This window comes from Schistosoma haematobium, chromosome 2 (genome assembly GCF_000699445.3).
Source record: "Schistosoma haematobium chromosome 2, whole genome shotgun sequence".
Classification (NCBI taxonomy): domain Eukaryota; kingdom Metazoa; phylum Platyhelminthes; class Trematoda; order Strigeidida; family Schistosomatidae; genus Schistosoma; species Schistosoma haematobium.
Window position 1 is genome coordinate 40,907,183 of NC_067197.1, and position 27,111 is coordinate 40,934,293.

The window sequence follows — 27,111 nt, forward strand, 5'->3', positions numbered from 1 at the left end:
TATACATATATATGTGGTGTGCGTGTCTCTCTTTCTATATATATATGTGTGTGTCTATGTCTGTCTGTACAACATATGTCTCATTTTGTATGTCTATTCATCAATCTATCCATTTGCCTGTTTGTCTATCTATACATATTTATATATATTCATTTGGATTTATATAATAAATAATGAATTTTTATGTTATGAATAGCGTTATTATTATTATTATTAAATCAGGGTAGTTGCCTATATTCTCCTATTTCTCTAAAGGAAATTAATGTTATTCTAACAATAATAATAATAATATTATTATTATTATTATTGTAAAATGTAACCATATCAGGTGAGATACATCTGATATGGTTTTGATTAAAGAAATAAATAAATAAATAAACAATTGTTAAATAACACAAAAAAATTATTGATTTTGGAAAAGGAACACATAATTAATTAAAATTACAATTACAAAAAATAAAATATTGTAATTTGGTAATTTGGTAAATGGATAGATACTGTTATGAGTATTAGAATTAGATTCAGTATTGATTTATAAGTTGATTTTACTGTAGAATTGTAAAATAAATAGGAATCAGTTAAACAATCTTGTGGTTAAATGATTTAAAAGGATAAATGTAGAAGTGCTACCCCTTAAATATCCTAGTACGCCTGAGAGTGGGGAGAGCCAACTCTCTCTCTCGAAATGTTCTCACAGGGTCATGTGTATATAGCCATTGACAGGGAAGTCCTACCCACTGCCTTCTCGCGGCATTACTGTTGTTTACCAAATTGAGAGGACGAAAAGCGAATGTCCGGCGCTTTAACCGGGTTGGTGGATATAGATGATCTACCTAGGTGAGTTGGAAAACCCTCATTTCAAACCAATGATGCACATGGGCTCCAGTATCCCGAAGGAACAAATGGCGTATGAGCACATTGTTGGTCACCGGCCACCATGGGACTGCATCTCCTGGCGTTGTTCCACTGCATTGTGGATTAGACCTTTCGGTCAAAGGCTCGGGTTGTGGCCCCCTAAGAAAACCACCTGCTCCGGTTTTAGCACCTGAGTAGTATCCCAATCCTTACGATTTATGTGGTGGATATCTATTTGGTGCCTTCTTGTATCTATGTTTATGTATTTAAAGAAATAAACAGAAGAAAGTTGGTCTTGCTGAGGATCGATACCAAACTAGAAAAATATTCAAAGACCAGAGAGTACTAGATATTAATTCCTAGTCTGTGAGACTACTCAGTAATACATATCTATAACATTTCCAGAGATTAAATCTTGGGAAACTTCAGACCTTATAGTAACCAAATTCAACCATGAAGGTACTCAGATAATTAGTCACCAAGTTAGGTACTTAAGAAAACTAGTAAACATAGTGTTTCTGTAGTTGATTGTATGATATCAAATTTCCTGAACTAATAATGAGATCCTGTTACCTGTAAATAACTGTTTAGCTACATCACAACCTGATTGAAATACAACATTATAGCTATTAAAAATCGGATGAGTAATTCAATGTTATCCTATTGTATTGCAAACAAATAGATCCTAGTTTAGAATCTCGTGCAATATAACAGGTGACTTTTTTTATCGAATAATTTTAGTTCGAAATGAAAACGATAACTTCTGTTCATAGGACATCAAAAGTACACTAATCCATTCAATAAATACATGAACTGGAGTAGATAAAACAAAATTCATGGTATCGCTTTTCAAAATATTTCTATTTTTTTTGTAATACATTTGTCTTATCCATGTTTCCATTGTTTAGAATATCTCTAGAAGTTCTTAGAAGTCCAATACTTCATTTGTCTATTAATTTAGAAAATTATATGATTAAATACTTTTCCCAAACTTAATTCATTAGTTCTAGTGAGAAGTAGTGACAAGCGGAGTTCAACCAGGTCTGTTGTGAGATAGTAACTCACTGAAAACGATGGTGGATGTGTAGCTCAATTTCGTGGAGTAGTTGAAGTTAGGCATTAATACCGTTGGATGCCAACCGGCTAGGTGGTCTAATGGAAACCAGTAGGTCCTGGGTTGGAATCTCGCGGGGGGTGAGGTCGTGGATGTGGAGTCCCACGATAGGATGAAACGGCCATCCAGTGCTTCCAGGTTTTCCATGGTGGTCTAACTTCAACTGCCTCATGATCTTAACCATTGGAATTACTATAATATCCACAAAACCCATCTGATATTAAACTACCTATATGTTAGATTATTAATTAGGCAATACAATTAATTACATGCTTATGATAATTTTTATGAGCAAATAAAGATGATGGACGTCCGGACCTTAGAATGTCAAATTTGTGACTATGATAATTGATTCAACTAAGGAAAGCTATACTCTTCAATGAGCATATTATCATAATGAATTCTACCGAAGGATTCTCCTCAAATTTTATCATGAATTCAATGCATTAAACTTCATATTATTATTAGACAGATTATGGGAAGTTGAATAACGTGTTACCATGTAAATTAATGAAAATCACTAATTACAAATAATTTATTTCACTTACTTTTAAATGTCTTTCTAGTGAATGTACAAATGCTTTCAACGATTCCGGTTCATATTCGTGTCCATCTTTCTTTTTCGCGGTAAGTACAAAGTCCTGTAATGTAATATGAATAAACTTAAGAAGTAATTGAATATAATAATTGTATTAATTGTCAAGTAGAATTTATGTTTGAAAAAAACCTATGAGGATTATAGTATTCTACCTTACGTATCTGTAAACGATCAAATAACTTGATATATCGAGTAAAAGATTCACATAAGTATAAAATCAGTATAGACATTATTAATTGATATGAAGTAATCAACAGGAAGCTCCAAATTTAATTTGCATGTTAGTGGAGATTCACTAACAAAACATTGTTACCCTAACAGCTTGGTAGGGACGTCTCAGGTTGTGGAGTTGTCTAATGCAAGCTTAAATCCCTCAAGGAGTGTCATTTCCCTCAAGTAAAACTTGCTGACGAGTCTCAACCATCATTAAACCTTGGTCAATCAAGATTTTCTATTGACTAGCTTCAACTATTTAATATTAGAATGTGATCCACACGACGTTGAGTCACATAATAATGTTTACTTTATAAATTGATCGGCAGAATTTAGTTAACACCAAATAGTAGACAAATAAGACAGTGGCCAGTACTCAGTGATCAGTCACTGTGAATATGGCTGTTAGAAGTAAATATTGTTGTTGTATCCAAAGATTAAATGAATGGTAACTTTCGGGAAGTATTTATAGACTGTCATTATATATATTCTTATTGCATAAACATAAAGTAAATAGATTATGGATATATGTTTACATTTCTTTTACCATAAGCTTTTATTCGATCTATTAGCTAGTATTATACGATTTGCTATTCTTAATTTATTCCCAATCTATTAGTTACAGTCTTCCATTCAATCACTTTGGCTTGATCTTGTATAACTTTTATTTTTCATTTTGTGGTGTAATGCGGTCTGAACTATGTTGTTAATACTGTGGAAGCGGCTACTGTGTTCTGGACTCAAAGGGCAAAAATAGGAGAGGAGCTATTAAATCGAGGACCAATAAGGATTCAGAGTTGGCTCAAGGTTGCTAGTGCTGGTTGACGCGACACTGGCTTAGCACAGGAACAAGGTTATAGGATTCGATATTCTGACTGGCGATTTTGTCACATGATAACTAACAGATGCACTAGTCATGACAGTTTTTGTTTGAAAAGAATTTTCATCTATTGAAATGATTATGTATGTATAACAGATTATTTAACCACTAACTTTCTCAGCACTCAAAGTTGTCTAGTGTTAAATGTAAACTGGATGTAATCAAATCAATACATAACAGTTGTTCACGAAGTCATTAATTGTTGAAGTGAATCATGTATGAGAATGTGTAAACTACGTGGTTAGGGGCTGAAGGAGTTCAGTAGTACAGGTTGAGAAGCCATTAACTTAATTTCTTCTCTTGGATGATTTTGAACTATAATCTTTCTGTTTAGTCTTTTACAATCGCAGATAAACAGATTACTTTAACTTTTTCAATGTTTATCCTGTTAATTTCTGATTGTTATGTTGTTGAAGTATGATAACTTGAGCCAATGAACTTTGTATTAAAACAATTTTAATGCGATCATTCAAGTTTAAAATAATTTACAGGTAAGACTATAATGTATAGACGACCTTTATACGACGCCAATAGTGACCTTAACAATGTCCCTCTACTTACTAGAGCTAAATGAGGGTAATAAAGCAGTTTGAAGAATAAGGAATATGTTTTACAATCTATGGTTAGGGTTAGGAATTAGATTTATGGTTTTCATCACGAACTGATACCAACTAAAATACCAAAAGGCTATTTAGACAAATGGGTAAATGAATTTCGCATCAAAATCCAAGATCTCTTTTCTTAACTCTGATTAGTTCGTCCCTAGTTTACATTATCCAACTTTGATCCTATATGTATATTATGTTATAAAATGATAATTTAATCAATATTATTAATGAATTATTGTAAGACACTTATTCCAACCGACTTTCACTTTACTTAAAGCTAATTTCCCAATGAAATAGTTATATTCAATCATTCATCCTTTTGAATAGCTTTTTTACAATGAATATTAAATCATGATGAGAATCTGATGAAATCATCCTTAAATTACCTAATTCAATATTATAATCCATATATCTTATCAAATATATAAATATTAAATAATTAAAAAAAAAATACAGGTAAATAAATACTACTAATAATAGCTTTTTACCTATATGACCTCAGACAATAATAACTTAACAGTCTTGTTTATCTGTTGTTGTTGTTGTTGTTGTTGTTCAATGTATAATAATGTTCAATACTAATTAATGATAAAATAAACAAAAATATTAGAATATTCATTTATTCCAATCATACTTTTTTCTCTCTCAACTTGAATCAAATCTAATTACTTATTAACTGATCGAAATACGAACTTATAATTATAGTAACAGTAACAATAATAGTAATGGCAATAATAGTAATAGTAATAATAGTTATAGTAATAATGATAGTAATAATAATAGTGATGGTAATAGTAATGATATTAGCAATAGTAATAATAATGGTAGTAGTAGTAATAATAATAATAATAGTGATGGTATGAAAAATCAAATGGATATATGTATATGAATAGCTGAACACTTCTTCATGTATATACATAGACAATACAGATGTGTTGTATCCATGTGTGCATGTAAATGACTGAAGATGATTGAATTTGAAAAAAAAAATTACAGTGACCGCTAAAAAAATATTATTATTGTTATCATTATTATTATTATTATTATTATTATTATTAATATCAATATCCTGTATCCAACGGAATAGCATATGATTTCATGTTTACACTTTTCTATCTCAGGTACACTTTGTGAATAAAAGAATAGAGAATATATAACTTAAGTTTTCACCTAATTAAATTAATTCTAAATAGTTTATTAAGTTTAAGGATGTAAAAAAAAATAGTAGTTTGTAGTTTATTTTGTGGTTTATTCAAGTAATCATTGAGAAATTAACTATCATCATTTATTAATAACTGTACAATTAAACACGAACAGTATGTATATAGCGAGAGTCGAGGGTTGACAGATGGTTAAATCTTGAACATCTGAACCGATAGAAATTGATTAGTACTAAGAACTATGTAAACATGATGTTGATTACTACTCTGAATAATCAATCTAAATTTTCGGTATGGAGTTGTGAAGATTGTGAATATCAACATTGGAATGTATGTATATCCAGCTGATGAGTCCGAAGTGGGACGAAACGTTTGCTCTGAATTCCACTGCTAGTCACTATTCATCTTGGTTTATAAAGCTCATGACTTAAGGTAATATTGAGGTAGTTCGCACAGCATGCACATGTGCCAACAAAAGACTGATCAATTACAGTCCTAATTAACAGTGGGAAGATACAAGCAAACAATACCAAGTGAATTGTTGAATTTCATTTAAATTATGAAACGATATAAGTTAGACCATTATTAAAAACCTGGAAGCTTTGGTCTTAGGTTTGATTCCTAGGTCCAGGATCGTGGATGGGCACTGCTGAAGAATCTCGTACTAAAACAAAATGGTCATATAGTGCTTCCAGGTTCTCAGTGGTGGTCCATCTTAGGCGAGTTCATAAGTTCTTCGAAAACTAATGTTACTATCTCATTCTTATAAAATATTGATTTCGGCACGAGGACATCAATGTTAACATTTCAGGACGTGATACTGAGTGATCTGTGCTCAAATCCATCAGGAAACACCAACTCACTCAAGATTGCATGTACTAGTTGCTGAAATGGCCCAACTAGGATGAAATCTAAGATGAATATTTTCTGCCAACTACCTTTAACCACCTAACTTTAAAACCTGTGGATTGGACATTCATTAAAAATAATGAAGTTTTACGAGTAATAACTTGATACCTAACTTTCTATTCATGTTCTGAATTATTTCTTTCGGCTTTTTAGGCTCTAATTTTTAGTGTCGACTTTTATTTAATCATATGTTTATGCATTAATTGATCATTGAGTAGTAGCTGATGATATGTTTATCTAGTTCCCAGTCGTGATCGAATTCTAACTGCTAAATTGAAATGTGATGGTTAATTAACCTGACACAACTTCATGTGTATTGTGTCTTAATGCTAGGTGGTTTGATAAATCAGGTAGCAAACCCTGTATGAATCGAAATTTCGTCTGTACCTATGAAGGGACTGATGCTTTCTGAGGGTTTTGAGCCCAAGTTATGCAACTTCTCAATCCGAGATGTTATCACTGAGCTGTTCAGGCTGTGAATGACCATGTGTAAGACAAAAATGTCCATATTGATTAATTGTTGAGTGCTAATTTTGTTTGTCTATGATATTGTCTATGACAGTTGGGGATGCGGAGTTGTGCCTGCACACACGGAATAATATCATTACTCAACAGTGTACAAAAATTAAACCAAATCATGGAACTAAACAAACTTAAGTTTCTTCATGAACTGAATGTTTTTCCATTAAAACATTTCAATCTACCTCCCATAACTTAACAGTTATTGAAATAGATTACATCAGAGTATTGGTTACCCTTTATTAATTGTCGATGTAAAGAATTTCCGACTACTAATGTAGATTCTCAAGTAATATATATATACGGTTTGTCATTTTCAGCATGTACTTTTGTTAACTGAAACACCCTAGTATAACTAGGGTACTGTATCTTTCTAGCAAGTAAACGAGCAGGTTTTAATTAGATTCCTTAAAATTCTAATGATAATCTATGACCTGTGTTGTTAGCGACGTCAAATGCATTATATAGTATTATAGTGGATGCTATTTTTAAGTAGTGTGTGGAGGAGTGTGGCGTCGAAACTGCAACAATTGTCAGACGGAGTGAAGAGTTTCAGCAAATCAAAAGCACGGTGCTGACATAATACGCGGAGACCGAATGAGAAGACAATTCAGATTGTAAAACACATTGAAGTATGCAAATGGACGATTGAAGGCTATGTATATGCATTATATAAATACTATGTAACTGTATACATTCTTCCTACCTATTGTCCTGTTTTGTAGCATCTTACCAGTAAAACTGAGTAAATATCACGTTGTGTTCTATGTCCAATGTAGATGTCTCATATATTTTCATTCAATAACTAAACAATATCTTGTTTGGAAGTGTATGTTTTGTATATCAGTGATGAAATTAAGAAACTAGGATAAGTTTCACTTAATTTGCCTTACGCTAAATTTTCTGACAAATTGGAAAAGTAATTTGCAACTTCAGTCAATGCTACATAAATATCCAGGAAGCACTAAGATTCTCATAGGTACATATCCACACAGGATCGAACCCAGATCTTTTCAGGTTTTACAGATAGTCCTTTTAAATAATTAAACCACTGAGTCGGCACTTTGTAGTTTATATTTTCAACTTTAATCTCTGATCTCCATAACCACACCATATTAATAGAAAAATTTTTTATTAATTAAACCTACTTGTATATAACTGTCTAATTCATGACAAGGTATTTGATGAATTTCTCGTGTATCATGTTTAATTTGTATTAAATATCTATGTATTACTTTCATATCAGAACGTGTTTTTCTCAACGTATTATGTACAGCACCATTAATATGTATTGTACTACTAGTAGAAGTAGTAGTAGTAGTATTAGTAGTTGAATATACTTGTTGTTGTTGTTGTTCCGGGGTAGAACATGGTAAATTTTGATCATATAATTCATTCGACACACTACTACATGTACTATTATTAACATTACAATTCATTGTATTATTTGCATGATGTTGAATTGGACTATGATCAATATGATCATTTGAATGATGAATAAGATTTTCCGATTCCAATGGAGTTAACTTGTCAATAGTTTCTTGCTCATTGTTTAATTTATTATGATTATTATTGTTATTATTATTATTATATTCAAATGAACATGTTTGTGGAGTATGATAGAAAGTTGAACAAACTGGTATAGTATTAACATTCCAATGATTATCATTTTTATTGATTGTTGTTATATTATTAGTATTGGTAATAGTTGTAGAAAGATTAATACTTGTATTATTATCATTATTATTTGATATAGTTAATTCAATCTGTGGTGATGATGTAATTATTCGATTGTTGTTATGACTATTGAAATGTTCAATGTTTAATTTTAACTCGTTTCTTGTTGATGAACCATTCATGTCATTGATCTCTGTTATTCGATTGGTAAAATGAGTATTATTATTATTGCTATTATCATTAGTAGTAGTATTAGTGGTAATATTATTATTGTTATTATTATTAAATAATGTTTGATTTTTCTCTAATAAGTGAATTGTATGCTTAGCATACTTTTGCCATAACTCGTTATTGTTTAATTCATTATATGAAGATTTTAATAATGATGATGATGAGGAGGAGGAGGAAATAGGACCAAAACTAGAAACTGAGGAAGGAGGCCATAACATTGGGAAATGTGGAAATAAATTGAGTAGTTTCCAAAAATTGTTATTATTTTCATCTAAAAATAAAAAATAAACATGTAAAAAGTCATGTTATTTCTATCATATGAAACTGTATTCAATGTTATGGTATTCAATTTTATCAGTATGGGGTTGTGGAGATTTTGATTGAGATCATGAATCGATTGATATTAGAACACCGGTGAAAACCTGGAAGCATTGGACGGCCGTTTCGCCATAAGGTTCTACTCAGCAGTGCGCATCCACGATCCCGTCCTTGGGATTCGAACCCAGGGTCTTTGGTCTCGCGCACGAACGCTTAACCTACCTGACCACTGAGTCGGCATCCAACTGTGTTAATATCTAACCTCCATTTTAATTTGGAAAATGTTCAAAAATATCAAGGAAACACTAAGATGACTGGTTTATCTTGGTATTGGGTTAATGATTTGTGTGTATACTCATCACATTAATCTAAGATTGAATTTAAAACTATAAAGTTTCATGAAATAATGTATTGTCATTATGTAATACCTTTAACAAGTGTAGGCTTGTATACACGGCTCTGAGTTGAACTTAAGGTATATGAGGGCTGGTAAAAGCTTCATAAGTTGAAGTAAGTAAGAAGGTTTCAAGCCTGCTACCTACCATCTAAAAGCTAAGTACTTTAATCACTATTCCATAGTACATTGAGTCAGGATCTACTGGGTCAGCATTTACAATTCATAATAATTCACGATTATTATTTAGTATTATTATCGATGATGCCTATGATACTCCAGGTATGGTACCTTTTACACTGATTGTGTTCAATCATATTGTGAATGAGATAGTCCTCATCACAATTACAATAAAATTTATAGCTAGACATAGAATCACTCTTTAAAATGTCCAATGAAACCCACTAACTAAACGAAAAAAAATGATTGAAAATACTGATTATAACACATATGATGAGTGTTACGAATAATTCAGCCTAATAAACCCATCTATAAACTATTTTCTTAAAAATTAGGAGGATATTAAGCAATAAACTAATCTAATGTCTACTTCATATAACTTAATGAGTAATAGCACTAATATACTTCAACTAGTGAATACACATATATTGGGTAATCATCATGTATTTTAGAATAATAAATCAGAACAGAAACTCCATGTTTTGAAAAAACTCGATACTTTTATATATATATATATATATATATATATCAGATATGATAATTGTAGATAAATTTATTATTTTGCACCGATAATTGAGGGAGAGAGAGAGAGAGAACATACTAAAACCAGTAACGTTTATTTCACAAAAAGTGTGTACTTTCTCCTCTCTCTCTCTCTCTCTCTATATATATATATATATATATATATATATATATATATATATAATTACGAATGTTTAGTATATCGCTAATACGAATCTGGATTTGCACGAAATTGCTAGGGTAACCGACTGACACATAATAATTCACGAATTATCCCTCAACGTGGTGGAAGCCAAGTAGAAACCAGTAAATCAGAGAAATCTTTTTATTCAAGAAGAATGAATTATAATCGGATAACTATGTGATCATAGCAACCAACAATAATCTTGGGACCAATAATACAATCATCAAACTTAAAGTGTAAACAACTAATCAAATAGCAACAAAGACTATTGAGGAATCATCATCAGTATCATCGTCGCTGTCTCAACGTGCACATGGAAGCTATCATTTTTGGATAAAAAATTGTACATAACCTAGAATCTTACTGATATATGTGTCGATAGGGTAAAATGAGTCATTATTAAAAAATGACTAATTTATACCTAACTCATTGGTTTCATATGAAGTTAAGATTTAGATGTTTTGATTGCGAAGTTTGTATGGGCTATTAGATGTCATTTTACTAGTCTGATGACCTATTGCTGGACCTTGAAACCTGAGGGTCATTGATTTAATCCTTGGTTATGGGCCACAAAGAGACAGGGTTAAGGAACCCCACTAATTTGAACGACATAATTATCAAACACAGTTTTGGTTTATTCAATAGTACTATGATACATGCCAATATTGTAACTAACAATCTTCACCAGTACTTAAATCATTAATTTGATCTAGTTATTTACAAACAATGAGGTTTCTAAATTGATATAGATCTATGTTCGATTTATTGTTTGACAATAAACTGGTGTAATGAAAGGGAAAATAAGTCAGTCTCTAATTACAGAGTTTAATAATATGTCATTTACAGTTGTTGTAATCACTACTAATATTATTATTAATACTAAGTGAATGAGTTAAATCATGTATGTCATTCGTTCATCATGATTTGTATGATAATTTATTTTTTTGATTGAGATCATGAACCGATTGATGTTAAACCACCATTGACACCAGTGCAATGAGAGTTGATCGCGCAAATTTGTGGATTGGTTGAGGTTAAACATTAACACTGTTGGATACCGACTCAGTGGTCAGGTAGGTTAAGTGTTTGCGTGCACGACCAACGCTCTAGGTTCGAACCCCGTGAGCGGGACCGTAAATGCCTACTGCTGAAGAGTCCCACATTAGGACGAAATGGTCGTCCAATGCTCCCAGATTTTCAATGGTGATCTAATATCAATCGGTTCATGATCTCAATCAAAAACTTGATAATTTACTTTTTAGTTAAACGATTTCATGTTTAATATTACTGAATTATTTTATTAATTATGTAATTTCTAAAATATAAGGATTATATACTGAACATTGCAATATAATTTTCATATATTTAATGTTTATACTACTTAAATTTACTACTTAATGGTTGAAAGCTGAACATTTGTATTGCATTAGTTCATGAAGTGATTGATTATTGATCTGAACAATATTTGCAAATGTAGATCACTTAGTTTTAATTCGTGCGATAACTATGTTTGATAGTTGAAGACTTTGTGTATCATGGCATAAAATCAGTCACAATTGAGTAGATCCATTTATTCTTTATGTTACTTTAATTCTTACGTTCTAGGGCTCCTGAAGATGTTGTTTTCCACGCTTTTTTTAAACTATATTACTAATGTTTAGCTATCCCCTTTATTATTGGTAATACTGGTGTCGACAGATATAAATAGTATGTATCACCAATGGAATATGGAATGCCTGAAGGTAGAAGGTTAAGAAAATCAAAGAGAAGAAAACAAGAACGTATAGAGAGTGATTAATATGGAAATGAAGGAATAATCAAGTCTGAAACAATTGATTAACATTTTGCAAATGAACTATTTACTTCACAATTCTCAAATATTATCAAGATATTATATAATGTTGTCTCTCGCTGACATTCTCATTCAGTGCACTATGATTATTTGAACTCTCCTAATATTTTACTACATTCATTTCATATCTTCATATATATATATAAGCAAAATGTAACACATAAGCTCGAACCCAACTTCTTGAAGTTTATACTTTCCGTATTTTGCTTATTCAGATAACATTTTAGATCAAAATAGAAAAACTACTTAAAACTTTAATCATATAGTTTGGTCATTTTAACTAAACTAATAATCTCATATTATCTTTCTTTAGTATTATTATTATTAGAATTAGAATTGAAATGAATGTAACAAGCTGTAACAGTGGTTATTGTTATTAAATTATTGGCAACAATACTCTATAACAATTGATTGATAGAGTAAGTTGAATAACAGTGGGGTTTTTTGTTTCTCTTTGCTTTCTATTAAAAACAAAAATGGAATAATATGTATATGTTCCTTTAGAAGAAAAAATATTTTTTTTAAATGTGTAATATATTAATTTTTCATGAAACACTCCATCAGTATCCGGAAACTGGTATCACTCTAACCCACATTAACAAGAGCATATATATATATATATATATATATATATATATATATATCCCTTGGATTTATTAACCTTATATTTTATAAAAGATAGATAGATAAATAGGTGAGGTGGATGGATATGGATGGTGATGATTGAATTATAAGCTGAAAGTCCAATCTTCTTTATTTACTAATAATCACTAAATTAAGATTTTTTTTACAACCAAAAAATATTGTCTGTTTAATTCATTACTATTACTATTAGTAGTAGTAGTAGTAACGGTAGTGTTATTATTATTATTATTATTAACTGACATAAAGTATTAGTTTTAAGGAGAAAACCCTTATAAACCTTATCGTTTCACTCATTCTCATTAGGGATATATATTTACATATATACAAATATTAACTAGAGGACAGGTTATCAATATTAACAATATCACTAATAGTAATAATAATAATAATAATAATAATAATAATGAGTAACCCTGTAATACCATAAATGATAAAAAGCATATATAATCACATATACACGTATGTGTGTGTATGTTTCTTTGTTTGAGTAAGTGAAATCACAGAGGAAGGATACGAGAAGAAAAGTATAAATAATACGAATAACTTTGGGGGCATATACTACTATTACAATACTAAGACATTGATAATGATAAGAGTAAGTGTGGTAATAATTAATTTGTTTTACTGAAATAGTATATATATGTGTATATATTTTTAATACATTCCCTATCGCCTACGTTTTTATTCATAGTAATAATAATAATAATAATAATAATAATAATATTCTTCCTACACATTACATATGTATCGTACTATGGCCTTTCATTAGGTACCTTTCTTTTTCGTCTTGATTGTTTAGTTAGTGCTTATACATAAAATTTCACAACTATACACATTGATAAACATAGATAGAAAAATATTCTTTTGGGCACTTATATACTACTAATACCCTTGTTAGTAATAGCAGTAGTGCTAGTAGTTGAAATAGCAAAGATAGTACGTATTTAAGTAAATTCAAGATATCATTTTAAAAGAAGTGAACAAACAAACAACTTCACGTTCTTATCTTCAATAAGTCTTAGAAAGAAAGAAAAAAAAACAATACACTCTCCTCTGCCCCCTACATTTGAATGTCATTCTACACTACTATTATTACTATCAACCACTTAATTATAAATGACTTTTAGGAGTGAAATAAGCAATTCTTTTCTCTTGATTTTAGCTTTAAGGAGTTATTCATTATATTGTAGTTTCTCTATTGAACATTAAAGACCAACTTGTTTTATCGTTTATTCACCCATTCATTTCTTAACTCTGTAACTTCCTGTTTTGACAAGCTGCCAATCTGACCATATATATATATATTGAAACAAGGAAAAATTCATTTAAAAAGCCAAAAAAACAATAACTATTCAGTTATTCAAGAATATATACATATATTTACCTGAAAGGAAATTTGCCAATATAGCCTTCAGGGTAAATAGATAAGATACTGGTGAGTAAATATATGCATATAAACAATAGTTAAAGAAAGAGAGAGACTTTTTATACACGTCTACAAATGTCTACTGTGATATTGACGATAATAGTTTACATTAGGGGAAATAAGAAACAAGAGTGTATGAGAGAGAATGGAAATAACATGAAGGAATTGATTTCTATGTGCCTTCAATTAGATTTTCTTATTAACCATTTCTATAATCTATTTATCAATCAAAGTGACTTTAAATAGTAATATTTATATATACGCAATACTATTGATGCAATTCATTGATTTCTTACTACAGAAAACAAAATATCTTGCTTTTTATGTAAAGATCCTTAATCGTTTTAAAGATCATGTATGCGGAGTACAATCAAATCTATGTAATGCTAATGGATCAATTTTGGATCGAGATAATTTATATGAACATTTAACAATAGTTTTCTAACGCTCGCGCACGAAACCGAAAGGTCCTAGGGTCGAATCCCGCGTGCATGATCATGGCTACACGCTACTGAGGAGTCTCATACTGGGACGAAATGGCCATCCAGTACTTCTAGGTCTTCAGTGGTGGTCTAGCTTTAATCGACTCATGAATTCAATTATTAAATTATTGGATTACTGGATTAATCAGTGATCTGTAAAAACGTTACCTTATAAAGTTTAGAACTAAAAGGTACATTCAGATCTCATGTCAAAGTATTCGAAACACTATTCAGACATATTTTACAACGTCAGACAATTTTTGTTCGATTGTAACAATCGCCAGCTGACTCATTTCTTCTATTATTGGTTAGCTTAGTATTTTCACGTACTATTAAAAATGAAAGACAACAATTTTGTAGTTTAATTGAAGAATTTTTATAGAGGTTAGTTTAATTTCTAGATTGTATTCGTCACAGATTGATCACACTTCGGACACCATTGTGATATAGAGACTGAGTAGAAATATTTCCGCGTTTCCACAGCATACTGTAATTCATGCTATTTATTCTGACAGATTAAAATAGTATGTAGCAGCAATCGGAAGTAGATTGAAGAGATTGAATTGAATAGAACAAGAAGGGAGACCGAAAAATTGTGCTAACAACAGAATTGAAGGAATCATGAAGCAGTTAAAGACAACTGAAGGAAGATGCGCAAGTGATGTATTCAATGTATGATTTTTATATTTTATTGAGCTACTCTGTTATTCCGCGTTCTCGTTCACTGCAATAATACTAGTATTAAAAGATAATGGGACTGATGACACAGACTATATTACCACTAGACTGGATATCCGATTGATACACCATACACAGATTGGGGTCATAATATATCAGATACATAGTTCATAACCAAAAATAGGGAACCAGTGTATCTATTAGACAACACTAATCAACACAATTACAAGCAGTGAGTCCAAAGTAAAAATTACTAATAGAAAGGAAATCACACATTGAATAGTCAGTAAGCTGCGTGTCTCCCAGTTCACGCTCAGTAGCCACTCACAACATTTACTTTCACTAGCCGCATATCATATCGAAAAACAGAGAGTTTTGGATATCTGCTTCGTTTTAGTATGTAACTCACTGGTACATATAATTGAGATCAATCAGTATTGAATATAACATACACATTCTGTGATCATTCTACGGTACAGTTCATGTTAGTTACTAAGACTAGAGGGAAATTAAATCTCAGAAGAAATACTTAATCATTGATAACGATATTATAGGTCATTAAAAAAAGATTGTACATTATAAGAAACTGCCGTAAACTTCTTACGTAATAAACTATTTTAAAATGATTCATCGAACACTAAAAATGCATATTCATTAGGGTACTGTAAAATTTAAACATAATTAAACTACCTAAGCAAAGATGGATAGTGGCTGGCAGTGGAATCCAGGACGCGCGTTTCGTCCTGTTTGAAACTCGTCAGCTGGATGTACCTGCATCTCAGAGTTAATGTTCACTCTGGGACTCGAACTCAGTACCGTTCGCTTCAAACGCCATCTCGTTATCCACTTAGCCACTGAGTCCTGATAGCCACTTGCTTGTGCAATGGGGTGAAGTTTAATTCACTTGGTATTGTTTAACTTCAATCTTCCCATTGATGTTTTAGGATTGAAATTGATCAGTCTCTTATTGGCATATGTGCATACTGTGCGTATGCCTCGATATTGCCTTAATTTACAAGCATTATGAGCAAAGATGGATAGTGGCTAGCAGTGCACATATGCCAATAAGAGACTGATCAATTTCAGTCCTAAAACATCAATGGGAAGATTCAAGTAAAACAATACCAAGTGAATAATTAAACTACACTTTTCTTGACCACTTAGAAATACTAGACACATTAAACATGGATAATAAAATAACACGTTTTCTGTTCCCCTTTCCCTCCTCATTTCGTACACATTAACATACATATGTAACCAAATGTGACCATAAATATGTCATCTTGAATAAATCTATACACATTTAAATGGACTTAAATACAAATGTTCATATCAATTTAATATTTTGATTAATTTCAACTCAGTAGTCCAAAAATTACAAGACCATTGTACATTGACTATTGGCCGATTGGTCTTCAAAATTGAACAAGTCCTCAATGATCAACATGATTAAAGAATGGTTTTTTTTGTTTATTCAGAAACTCGAAGTGTATATGAAGTCATTAGATAAAGCACGTTTCACTCTCACCGTTTACATTCGAATATGTTTTCAGTTGTATGTAATTAGTCATAGCATAAGTAATGAAAGAGAGATATTGAAAGGAAGAAAGAATGTAAGCCCATATATAGCAATTAACTTTGATAATAATAATTTTTAAAAAGAGACAGTAGTCACTTTACTATCAAAATATTCTTTATTTTATTCAATAAACAGTTCATATCCTCCTTTCTTTCACAAACAGCTAAGATATCATTCACATATATCTAGAAAGGGAAGATGATTGGTCTTCTCTTCTTCATATGAGAGACTGATGTGGTTTTGGAGAGTGTTAAATTTATTCAATAAACAGTTCATATCCTCACATATCACATCGGTCTTTCATGAGAAGAACGATCAGCTTCCCTTCCTAGATATATGTAGATGACATCTTAGTTTTCTGTGAAAGAAAGGATGATATTAACTGTTTATTCTTCATTTTGTCATTTACTTAAACCACATGAAACCTTAATGGATTTAACCATTTTGTTATTTGTTTTATAAGATGAATTAATGTCGTTGCTCCCTCTAAGAATTGAATCTATGATGTTCATAAGTTTCAGTTATATAATTACTCTAAAATGACTGTTTTATTTCTATATTTCAAGTTTAACACATAATTTAATCCTTCCGTGTGAATTTTCTTTTACCTTTAGAAAATAATTGACATAAATGAATCACAAGTATTTCTGTCCGGTTTATGTTATTTTCAAGCACAAATATTTGAAACTGTAATAGTTATTATATTTTCAATAATGGTCACATTCAAATTTAATAAATAACGATTAATAGAATGCTAATTTCTGATTCTCAGCATTGGGTTGTGGAGATTATCGAGTTATTGATCGAGATCTTGAACCGATTGATGTTAAACCACCATTGAAAACCTGGAAACATTGGATGGCCGTTTCATCCTATTGTGCGACTCCTCAGCAGTGAGCATCGACGGTCCTACTTGAGAGATTCAAAAACAGGGCGCGAACACTTAACCTACTTGACAACTGAGTCGGTGTCCAACGGTTTTAATGTATAACCTCAACCAATCCACGAAATTGTGCGACCATCTTGCATTGTACTGAAGTAGATACCTGTATCTGGTCACGGCTTCTCACTAGAATTCCGAGAATTCCTTCATGAAATTAGTCACTAATGAGTGCATGGTAATTATCAGTATAGGGTTGTGGAGATTACTAAGTAATTGATCTAGATATTGAACTGATTGATGTTAGACCATCATCTAAAACCTCGAAGCACTAAATGGTCGTTTCATCCTATTGTCAGACTCCTCAGGTTTTCAATGGTGATCTAACATCAATCGGTTCAAGATCTCGATCAATTTATGATTCGTCTAAATTTACTTATGCAAGGTCAGTTTATTAAAGGACATTATCATCAACTGATTGTAACATATATTTAAATAAATTTGTGAAAAATTTTTCACACCATGCCTTATATTCACTAATTCATTTAAAATAGCTTACCGCAATTCTAGAAGAAGATATATATATATAAGATTTAACTTTGTTCTTAATACTATATAGCCAACATTGATCTAGGCTATCAATAAAGAACCTGAGTGTGTGAGAAGACAAAAACAACAACAAAAAAAACGGGCAACTTTCTTAACCAAACCAATTAAACCATTATGTGTCGTTTTCCTTATCTCGTATAGTTACCTCAGCAACTAATGTTAATCAAAAAAAAAATAATAATAATAATTTTCACATAATAACGGTTAAAATAAGAAGCGATCCACAAATGATTGACTATGTCATGATGTATAGCAACTTAAATCAATGTATATATATATGCCCGATTCTATTTTACTTATGACTGATTCACAGTATGGTAACTTTAAGAAAATGATAGAATATGTTTTCATATTCATGTACAGTACAAGCTGTAATGAAATTTCTTTTAAACTTCTTATTCGATTACAATCATTATAAGATAAGTAAATATTCAATCATACAATATGTAAGTCTACAGGCCAATTTGTTTAATTATAGTTAAATTATAACTATAAAGGCGATGTTTCCTCTTTTTTTCTTTCTTTCTTTCTGTGAAATAATATATTTTATTCAATAAATAGATACTTATCTATATTCAACTACATAGTAACTAATTAATTGTATAATGCAAAGATGTACATATAGCACATATGGTACATACACAGATTGATACATTGTTTAGTAATTATCTGGTAACAGATAAATAGACAATAACACATTTATAAGTACAAACACATGGTAGTATTCAAAAAAAGGTATATATATATATTCATCATTATAAAGTTATTATTATTTTTTATTAAATAAATGCACATTTTGACCTGTTTGGTTAGTGTACAAGTTTTCATTGTTACATCATGTAAAAGATTGTAACATTTTCTGTTTTTGTGATATCTAAGGCGCGATGATGATGATGATGATGATTGTGTTACTGATAAAGAAATACACTATTCGAAAGAGTTCAACAGGATTGAGGAGATTGTTATGTTTCATAATTTATATCACTCACTGACCTTGAATTGTTGAAAACTAGGAAGTATTGGACAGTTATTTTATTCTAGTGATGAGATCCATTCTATTAAGCATTCGCTACCCTTTCGGTGTTGAATCAACAACACTCATGATAAAATATGAAGAACTTGATATTCAATTATGGAATAGCCAATAGGAACTCGTGATCTAAACTGTAGAACTATTTAAAAGAGCTAAACACCATTTAGTAGAAAATTTAAAATACTCCTTTTCTGTTTTTGTTATGATGATTATGTTAACGACTTTATTAAATGATGTATAGCTCATTAACTTTGACCACTGGGAAATCAGTTTCAGATATCAATAAGCAAATCGTTTTGCACTACATTATAAGAATATCACTGAAATGTTTTAAAATAAACATCCGCCACAAATAAACGAAAACACTTCATCCGAATCTTAATACCGTCTAAAAGATACAATCAGAAAAGAAGGCAAATCCAACATTACATAACTGGGAGAAATATTACATTGAATATCGTGGACACTTTCATCATCTACACACACACACAAACAAACATAAGTTAACAATGAAATGGAATGAGATATCTTCACTAATAATAAATGATAGTTGAGGATCATGAATGCGAATTTATTTGAGAAAATATCGAAATTCTGGATCGACAGAATTCTGAAATTACCAGAACATTGCCAGAAACATAACATTTACATCATTTGACAGTCAATAGACGAATCGAGGTATATTCAGATTATCAACAACGTGCAAAAATAGTCAATCCATCAACAATGTGATTAGAGGTTAGTCGAATAAAACAGTTAACAACAACGCAAAAACAAAAACAAACGAAGACAACCAATCACAAACAAGATTATCAGAACGAACTTGTAGAACACATTTCTATATAAAGTAACCATTGATAATATTATCCAGAACAATAATGAAAACTTTGTTATTGAACAGTCTAACTCGAAGGATATAATGAAGCCAAATTTTCTATAAACTATCCCATTAAATTGTTACATAACATTAAAACTTGGATTTTATAGATATGGTTAAGTATTTTTCATCTTGATATATTGAAATACTTTAGCCATTTCTCAATTGTAATTTGCCCCCAAAAGCCCTGGTACGGCCGAGAATGGGTAGAGTCAACTCTCCCTCTCGAAATGTTCTCACATGGCCACGTGCATACAAACACTGCCAGGAAAGTCCTACTCCCTGCCTTCTCCCAGCATTACTGTTGTTTACGAAATTGAGGGGATGAAAAGCGAATGTCTGGTGTTTTAACCAGGTTGATGCATACGGAGGATCTACCTACATGAGTTGGAAAATCCCGATTCCAAACCAATGGTGCAAATGGGCTCCAGTATCCTAAGGGAATAAATGGCGTATGAACCTGTTGTTGGTCACCGGCTATCATGGGACTGCATCTCCTAACGTTGCTCCACTGTCTTGTGGATTAGACCTTTAGGTCGAAGGCACCTGCTTCGGTTTGGGAACCTGGGCAGTATTCCAGCCGTCACATAAATCATACGATTTATGTAGCGCATATCTATTTGATGCCTCCTTGTACCAATATATTTATATGTTTAAATATAATAAATAATCGATAAAAATCGTCTTTAAATTAATGTAATATATATTATAATATCATGTTTTCATTCAATCAACATTATAATAAATGATAGTTGAATTTAATTTGTCATGATAAATAATAATTATCCAACAATAACTATCAATTATATAGTTATATGAATATTATTATTTTGACAGTTAGTTCTAATGACATTTATCATGGTGAGGTTGATCTTGTGATAAATACACTGATGATAAGGCCTATATCTATATCTTTGACGAATCTATGAATCTTACTTGACCTTGATATTCAATCAATAGGATATCGAAATTTATCTATCAATTAAAGGGTAATAAAAATAATTTTACTATTTAATAATAATAACTAATAACTAATAATTAATTCAATAAATAATTAAATCAAAATGATAACTAACAAAGTATGCAGTCATGTTATTAATAATAATAATTACATTTTTGTATGTGTGTAAGAGTTCTTAAAAGTGTAACCATACATAAGTACTCTACGGATATTAATATGTATGTATGTAGGTATGTATGTAGATAAATCACAATTAACCAGGTATTGAAGCAAGAAATATGTGCGTGTGTATGCGTGTATTTTTATCACTCTGTCTTATTCTCAACTTCTTTCTATGTTCTTTTTTTTCTCTTTTTTTTTCATTATTTATCATGTATACCTATCTATCTATATATCAATTGCTTGTTATTTCTCAGTGTTGTAAAATTATATGGTATTGTTTATCAATTTAACAATTTAAATGCCAGTCAAATAATAATAATAATAATAATAATAATAATAATGGTAATAGTAATAAACTTTATTTCATTCTTTGTTTTTTAAAGAAAGATATATTAAAATTGAGTGTTTATAACCAGTGGGTAAATGAGCGACAGAGATAGTTGAAATAAAGAGAGAGAGAGAGAGAGAGTGAGAGATAAAGAGAGAAAATAAAAATTGAAGAAAAAAATGTTTTTGTTGCTGTTGTTCTTGTTGTTGTTGTTGAATACTTGCAAAACAAAAATATGAGCTAGTCATTTGAAACCAATGGAAAATGAATGTATGTATGAATGAAAGTATAATCTATGTCATATTTGTTCTTGTTTAAACGTATTAACACTTTCAATATTCAATTTTCAGTGATATCTATCTATCTATCTATCTATCTATATATATATTGCTTATCACTCAAGATAGTAATCAGTCAATGTTGGCCTGTCAACCTAACTACTCAGAATAAGTTTGTTATCATATATATATATATTTCTTATTATCCAATTTGTAATATCTTGTTTATAGAAAGGTTATTAATAATCAAGAAAAATAGCATTAATAGTAACTTTAAGATATACATTCTCAGTCTGTATGCTTGATCATGTAAACACTATATTTTCATACTGTTTTTCTTGTTCACTCTAGTATTGTTATTGTCATGTATTTATTACACCTTTAACAATCAATAATTTCTTGTTTACTGTTACGGATAATTTAATTATGAACTGATAAATGATTATTGTTTTATAGGGAAAAACATGCAAATCTTTAATTTCTTGGCATTTATTTACAATTGATTGATAGGATATAGTCTGTTGACCTTAGTTACACGCATGTTACTGAATTATTAAAGAATTAATTAGAATCATAGTTACAAGTAATAATAATAATAATAATAATAATAACCTGACCGAGTAATAAAAGTGCACGTCTATGTATGTACTTTTCAATGATATCCTGGATTCATCACGGACTAATTCATATTAGGGATATAATTGTAAACCATCAACAACTAGATAGATGTTTGATTGGGTTAGTATTTACTAGTATAATGATAACTTAAATTGATTGATGGAATAGTACGATCATTATCAAATACTACTATCGTATTCATCGTAAACCTGAAGTTCAATAATTCAATGTTTGGTAAGATCAATGGTGTGCATTGTTGACGAATCCTATAATAGAAGAAATCAACTGTCCGTTGTTCATTAGTCTTCTTTGGTAAACTCAATAGAAATAAATCTATGATACATATAACCTACAAGCCACACCAATTTTCAAGAAATCTCTTTAACTAATAATTTTATACTGAAGTAAGTTAGTCATCTGAATAAACAGATTTGTGATATTTTCTTTAGTGTATAGTGTTGTGGATATCATTGAGTTTTGTAGGTTTACATCATACATTAATTTTCTGGTTGCTGAGTTACTACAAAATGATTTACATTTCCAAATTCAATCTATTTACGACATTGTGTGATCAACATTCATTACCATTAGTGATACATGATTCACAACCGACATGGTTGAAGTCTACTGATCCTGGCTTCTTATTACCTCTCTTGGAAATATCTATTTAAGTTAATCACCAATAAATAGATGATTTTTTAGCACAGGCAGTTATAACTATTGTTGAATCTAGCTGTTTTACGTTACAGCAGGACCTTAGTTAAACAACCATTAAAAACTTGAAATCAATCAATAGCTTTTTTTATCCTAGTACCGGACTTCTCATTAGTATGCGCTAAATACTGCTAACCTAAAAGGAACCCAGTAACTTTAGATCTTACGGTGAATATACTATCTTTACACCATTACGCTTAGATCTCCTGACTTACAGTTTGCAATTCAACAAATTCACTAATATAGTACGATAATCATTCTATTAGTGGGTTAGAAACACATAAGAAATTGGTCATCTATTCTGAACATGTTAATAATGTGGTAAGTTAGTTATCTAATACGTTCTGTATGTGACATTTTGAGGCCCAACCACGTATACACACACAAGGAACACAAACCTACAGAATCTAATATAAATTACCAAATAAATGAAACAACTTGTTGGAGATTTTCGTTACAAGTTAATTTCAATCGGAGTATCAGTCAGAACTGGGGAACATTGAAAAACTGTTTTATACTAGTATAGAACCACCTGATAGAGAGAATCCATGACCCTTGTAGAAATCGAACTAAGAGTCTTCAGTTCTAGCAGTGAACATTTAATTAATAAACCTTTAGATTGGCATTCCTAACCTCGATTCTATTCACGATATACATATGATCATCATCAGATATCATTTGATTAATTACCGACATGTCTAAACTCATTTTAGTCAAAACTAGAATTTCACATTTTTTAAAGGTACTTGAATTGACGTTAATCTGAAACTCAACAACCCTTACAAATCTAACCAATCTACACACAAAACCCCATACACATAATGGAATTTGTATAATCATTTCCAAAATAATAATAATAATTAATTTCAGATGGAATTGTCCCTTCCTTTTTGAGAAAGAGAATATCAAACAATAATTGTTTTAAGAAAGATAAATTCGAGTGATAAATCATCGGTCTAACAAAAAGAAATCTTTGTTCAAAAAAATTTGGCAGCATGTTGTTGTTGCTATCGGAAACGGTGAAGGTGTCTTATTCAACCCCATTATTTTTTATTATCTATTGTTCCTACAGGTGATTTCGTTTCTGTGATTGATGCATTATATGTGTATGTATGTATGTACGTGTGTCGGTGTGACAGAATTGAAGACCCCTATGTATGTATGTACATATACACGTAAATACCAGCGGATATAAATCAACTCAACGACACATGGACACAAAATGTCACGTGTTCATACAAACACATTTATCTTACCTTTTGAATGGTGCCCAATAACATCAATAATAACACTAATTATAAATTATTATTCGAGGATTTAAATTCATTCAGTATGTCAATCGAATTTTCCTCGTTTTTTTTTATTTAAAAAAAAGAATATCAAAATCCATCTTAGAAGTTATTCACTTTTGTCTAATTTAATTATTGAATTAACTTGAGTGGATCATTTGAGAGAGAGGGAGGAAAGGGAGAGACAGAGACAGAGAAATAGGGAAAATAAGGCTTTTTTTCTTATTTTCAGTTCTTTTTTTATGTCACATTTCAAGTTGCATGTTCTTTTATAATAACAAAAAAAATTAAATAGCTTCAAATTAATTACCACTTATCTCTTTATAGGGGTGTACGTACATGTGTGTGTGTGTGTGAAGACGTTGACTCCCAATGGTCATGTTAGAATAAATGGCGCCTTAAAATAATCTTTCTTTTTCTGTATTGTGAGCTTATACGTGTGTGTATGTGTGTGCATGTTTACGACAAACCTTCATATTTCTTTAATTACCCTAAATAAATTACTTATAATGGGGAAATATAACAGAATGAATCTTTAAAACCTAAAAATACTATAAATAAATGAATACTGACAATGTTACTTTTGGTGATGTACATTCTGTTTCATAGATTTACTTATCACTATGAGTATTATTGTTACTGCGCAACATAAACATATATATATATATATATATATATATATATATATATATATATAATTTTTGTTTTCATATGCTAAATAACTGAAAAATGACATAGTCTAATTAGAATAAAGTACCACATCTTTTACTAATTCATTAGTTGCCTTACAGATATACTAGATATACACTATCAATGTGTTCTAATGGGTGTTCTTTGTAGTTCTATCTAAATTTCTTTTTTCTTCTTTTCTTCTTTAACTTTCCAAAATAATGGCGTCAAAAAACAAACAATAATAAATAATGTAAAATATTTCATTATAATCATTGCTATCATTGTTCATTAGTAGTATTGGCAATCTATGTGTACAAAAAGAAATACAATCACTAATTCATGTATTCCCGTTTCGTTACTATTATTATAATCATTGTTATCATTAATGGTGAAATTGTTTAATAGAGAATGTAAAAAGAAAATATTTAAACATAGTTACTTAGGTAAAATTCTATTTATTTATTTATGAGTATTAGTAAACAGTTATTTATCGTTTACATCATTATTCAAATGACAATATTTATAATTGGGACTTCATTTGTTACCAATACACACCTAGCGCTCAGTCACTCACTCACTCGCACACACATACACACACATAAAGATAGATATGTATAAGTACAAGCAAATATATACTTAAATAAGGAGGATGAATTTTATCTATAAGGGAAGTTTATCAACAACAACAACAACAAAAACAACAAATTTTCAACTATACTACTAAATAGATTGTAAAAATTCCTTTTGTAAAAGTAATTATCCATTGACCACCCTGTTTTGATAATTGAATAGTTTTTGTGTATATACACGCGTATGCATTTGTCCAAATGAACAGGACAGTAAATGAGTGAAAGCACAAAACAACCACATAGTTAGTCAGTTGAAAAGAAATAAAGTGGAGATAATAAAATCTACATTCTTAACACTTGCTTATAATACTTCTGGACAATTTTTATTTATTTATCATATTGAGAAATATAAAAACATTATCATCTGTGATATGATGTTGTTCGTCTACAATTATATTTATTATCAGAAGGGGTTTTATGGAGATTTTATTAATTTTATGGCTGAATTCATGAGTCAATTGAAGTTAGACCATCATAGAAAACCTGGCAGCACTGGACGAGCGTTTAGTCCTAGTGTGGGACTGCTCAGCAGTGCACATCCATAGTTTGTGGATAAACAGTTTGTTTGATCTTAACGATGAGGAAATAGGTAAACACTGACTGGAGAACAAGTAGAACATAGGGAGTACATCGATAATTTTTACGTAATTAAGCGGTTAGTGAGAATTAGTGAGTTTCATAGTTTTCCATCACAGACTAAATTGGGATAGATAAACATCAAAAACCAGCTAGCACTAAGAACATATTTTACCTTTGTATTAAAAATAAATCATCCTGTGCTTAGTTGTGCGCACCCGCAACCTCATCAGGGCTTGAATCTAGTGTGTTCAGGTCTTTTGGTGAATCCATGATAATTAAGACCAATAGGTCCACTCCAGGTGAATTAATCTCAAATTTACTCAACTTTGAGATATGGAGCGACTATCGTCCAGTACCACCAGTCCAAACTGTTTCACTCTTAGCATATTTCAGCATTGCAAAGCACAACATCACACTAGGACTTTAAGAGTGTCATGAAGTAAATCACTATTCAGCTG

General features: G+C 30.5%; 1 protein-coding gene across 1 annotated transcript in view; it reads right to left on the reverse strand.

Moving 5' to 3' along the window:
* The window catches only part of MS3_00006966 (uncharacterized protein), a gene marked incomplete at both ends in the record, with an annotated part of 84,439 nt that overhangs the window by 12,055 nt on the left and 45,273 nt on the right, over nt 1-27,111 (reverse strand). The window contains 2 exons of the mRNA XM_012939995.1: nt 2,518-2,610; nt 8,005-9,035. Coding sequence (XP_012795449.1) covers nt 2,518-2,610; nt 8,005-9,035 — 1,124 coding nt within the window. The remainder of the gene's footprint in view (nt 1-2,517; nt 2,611-8,004; nt 9,036-27,111) is intronic.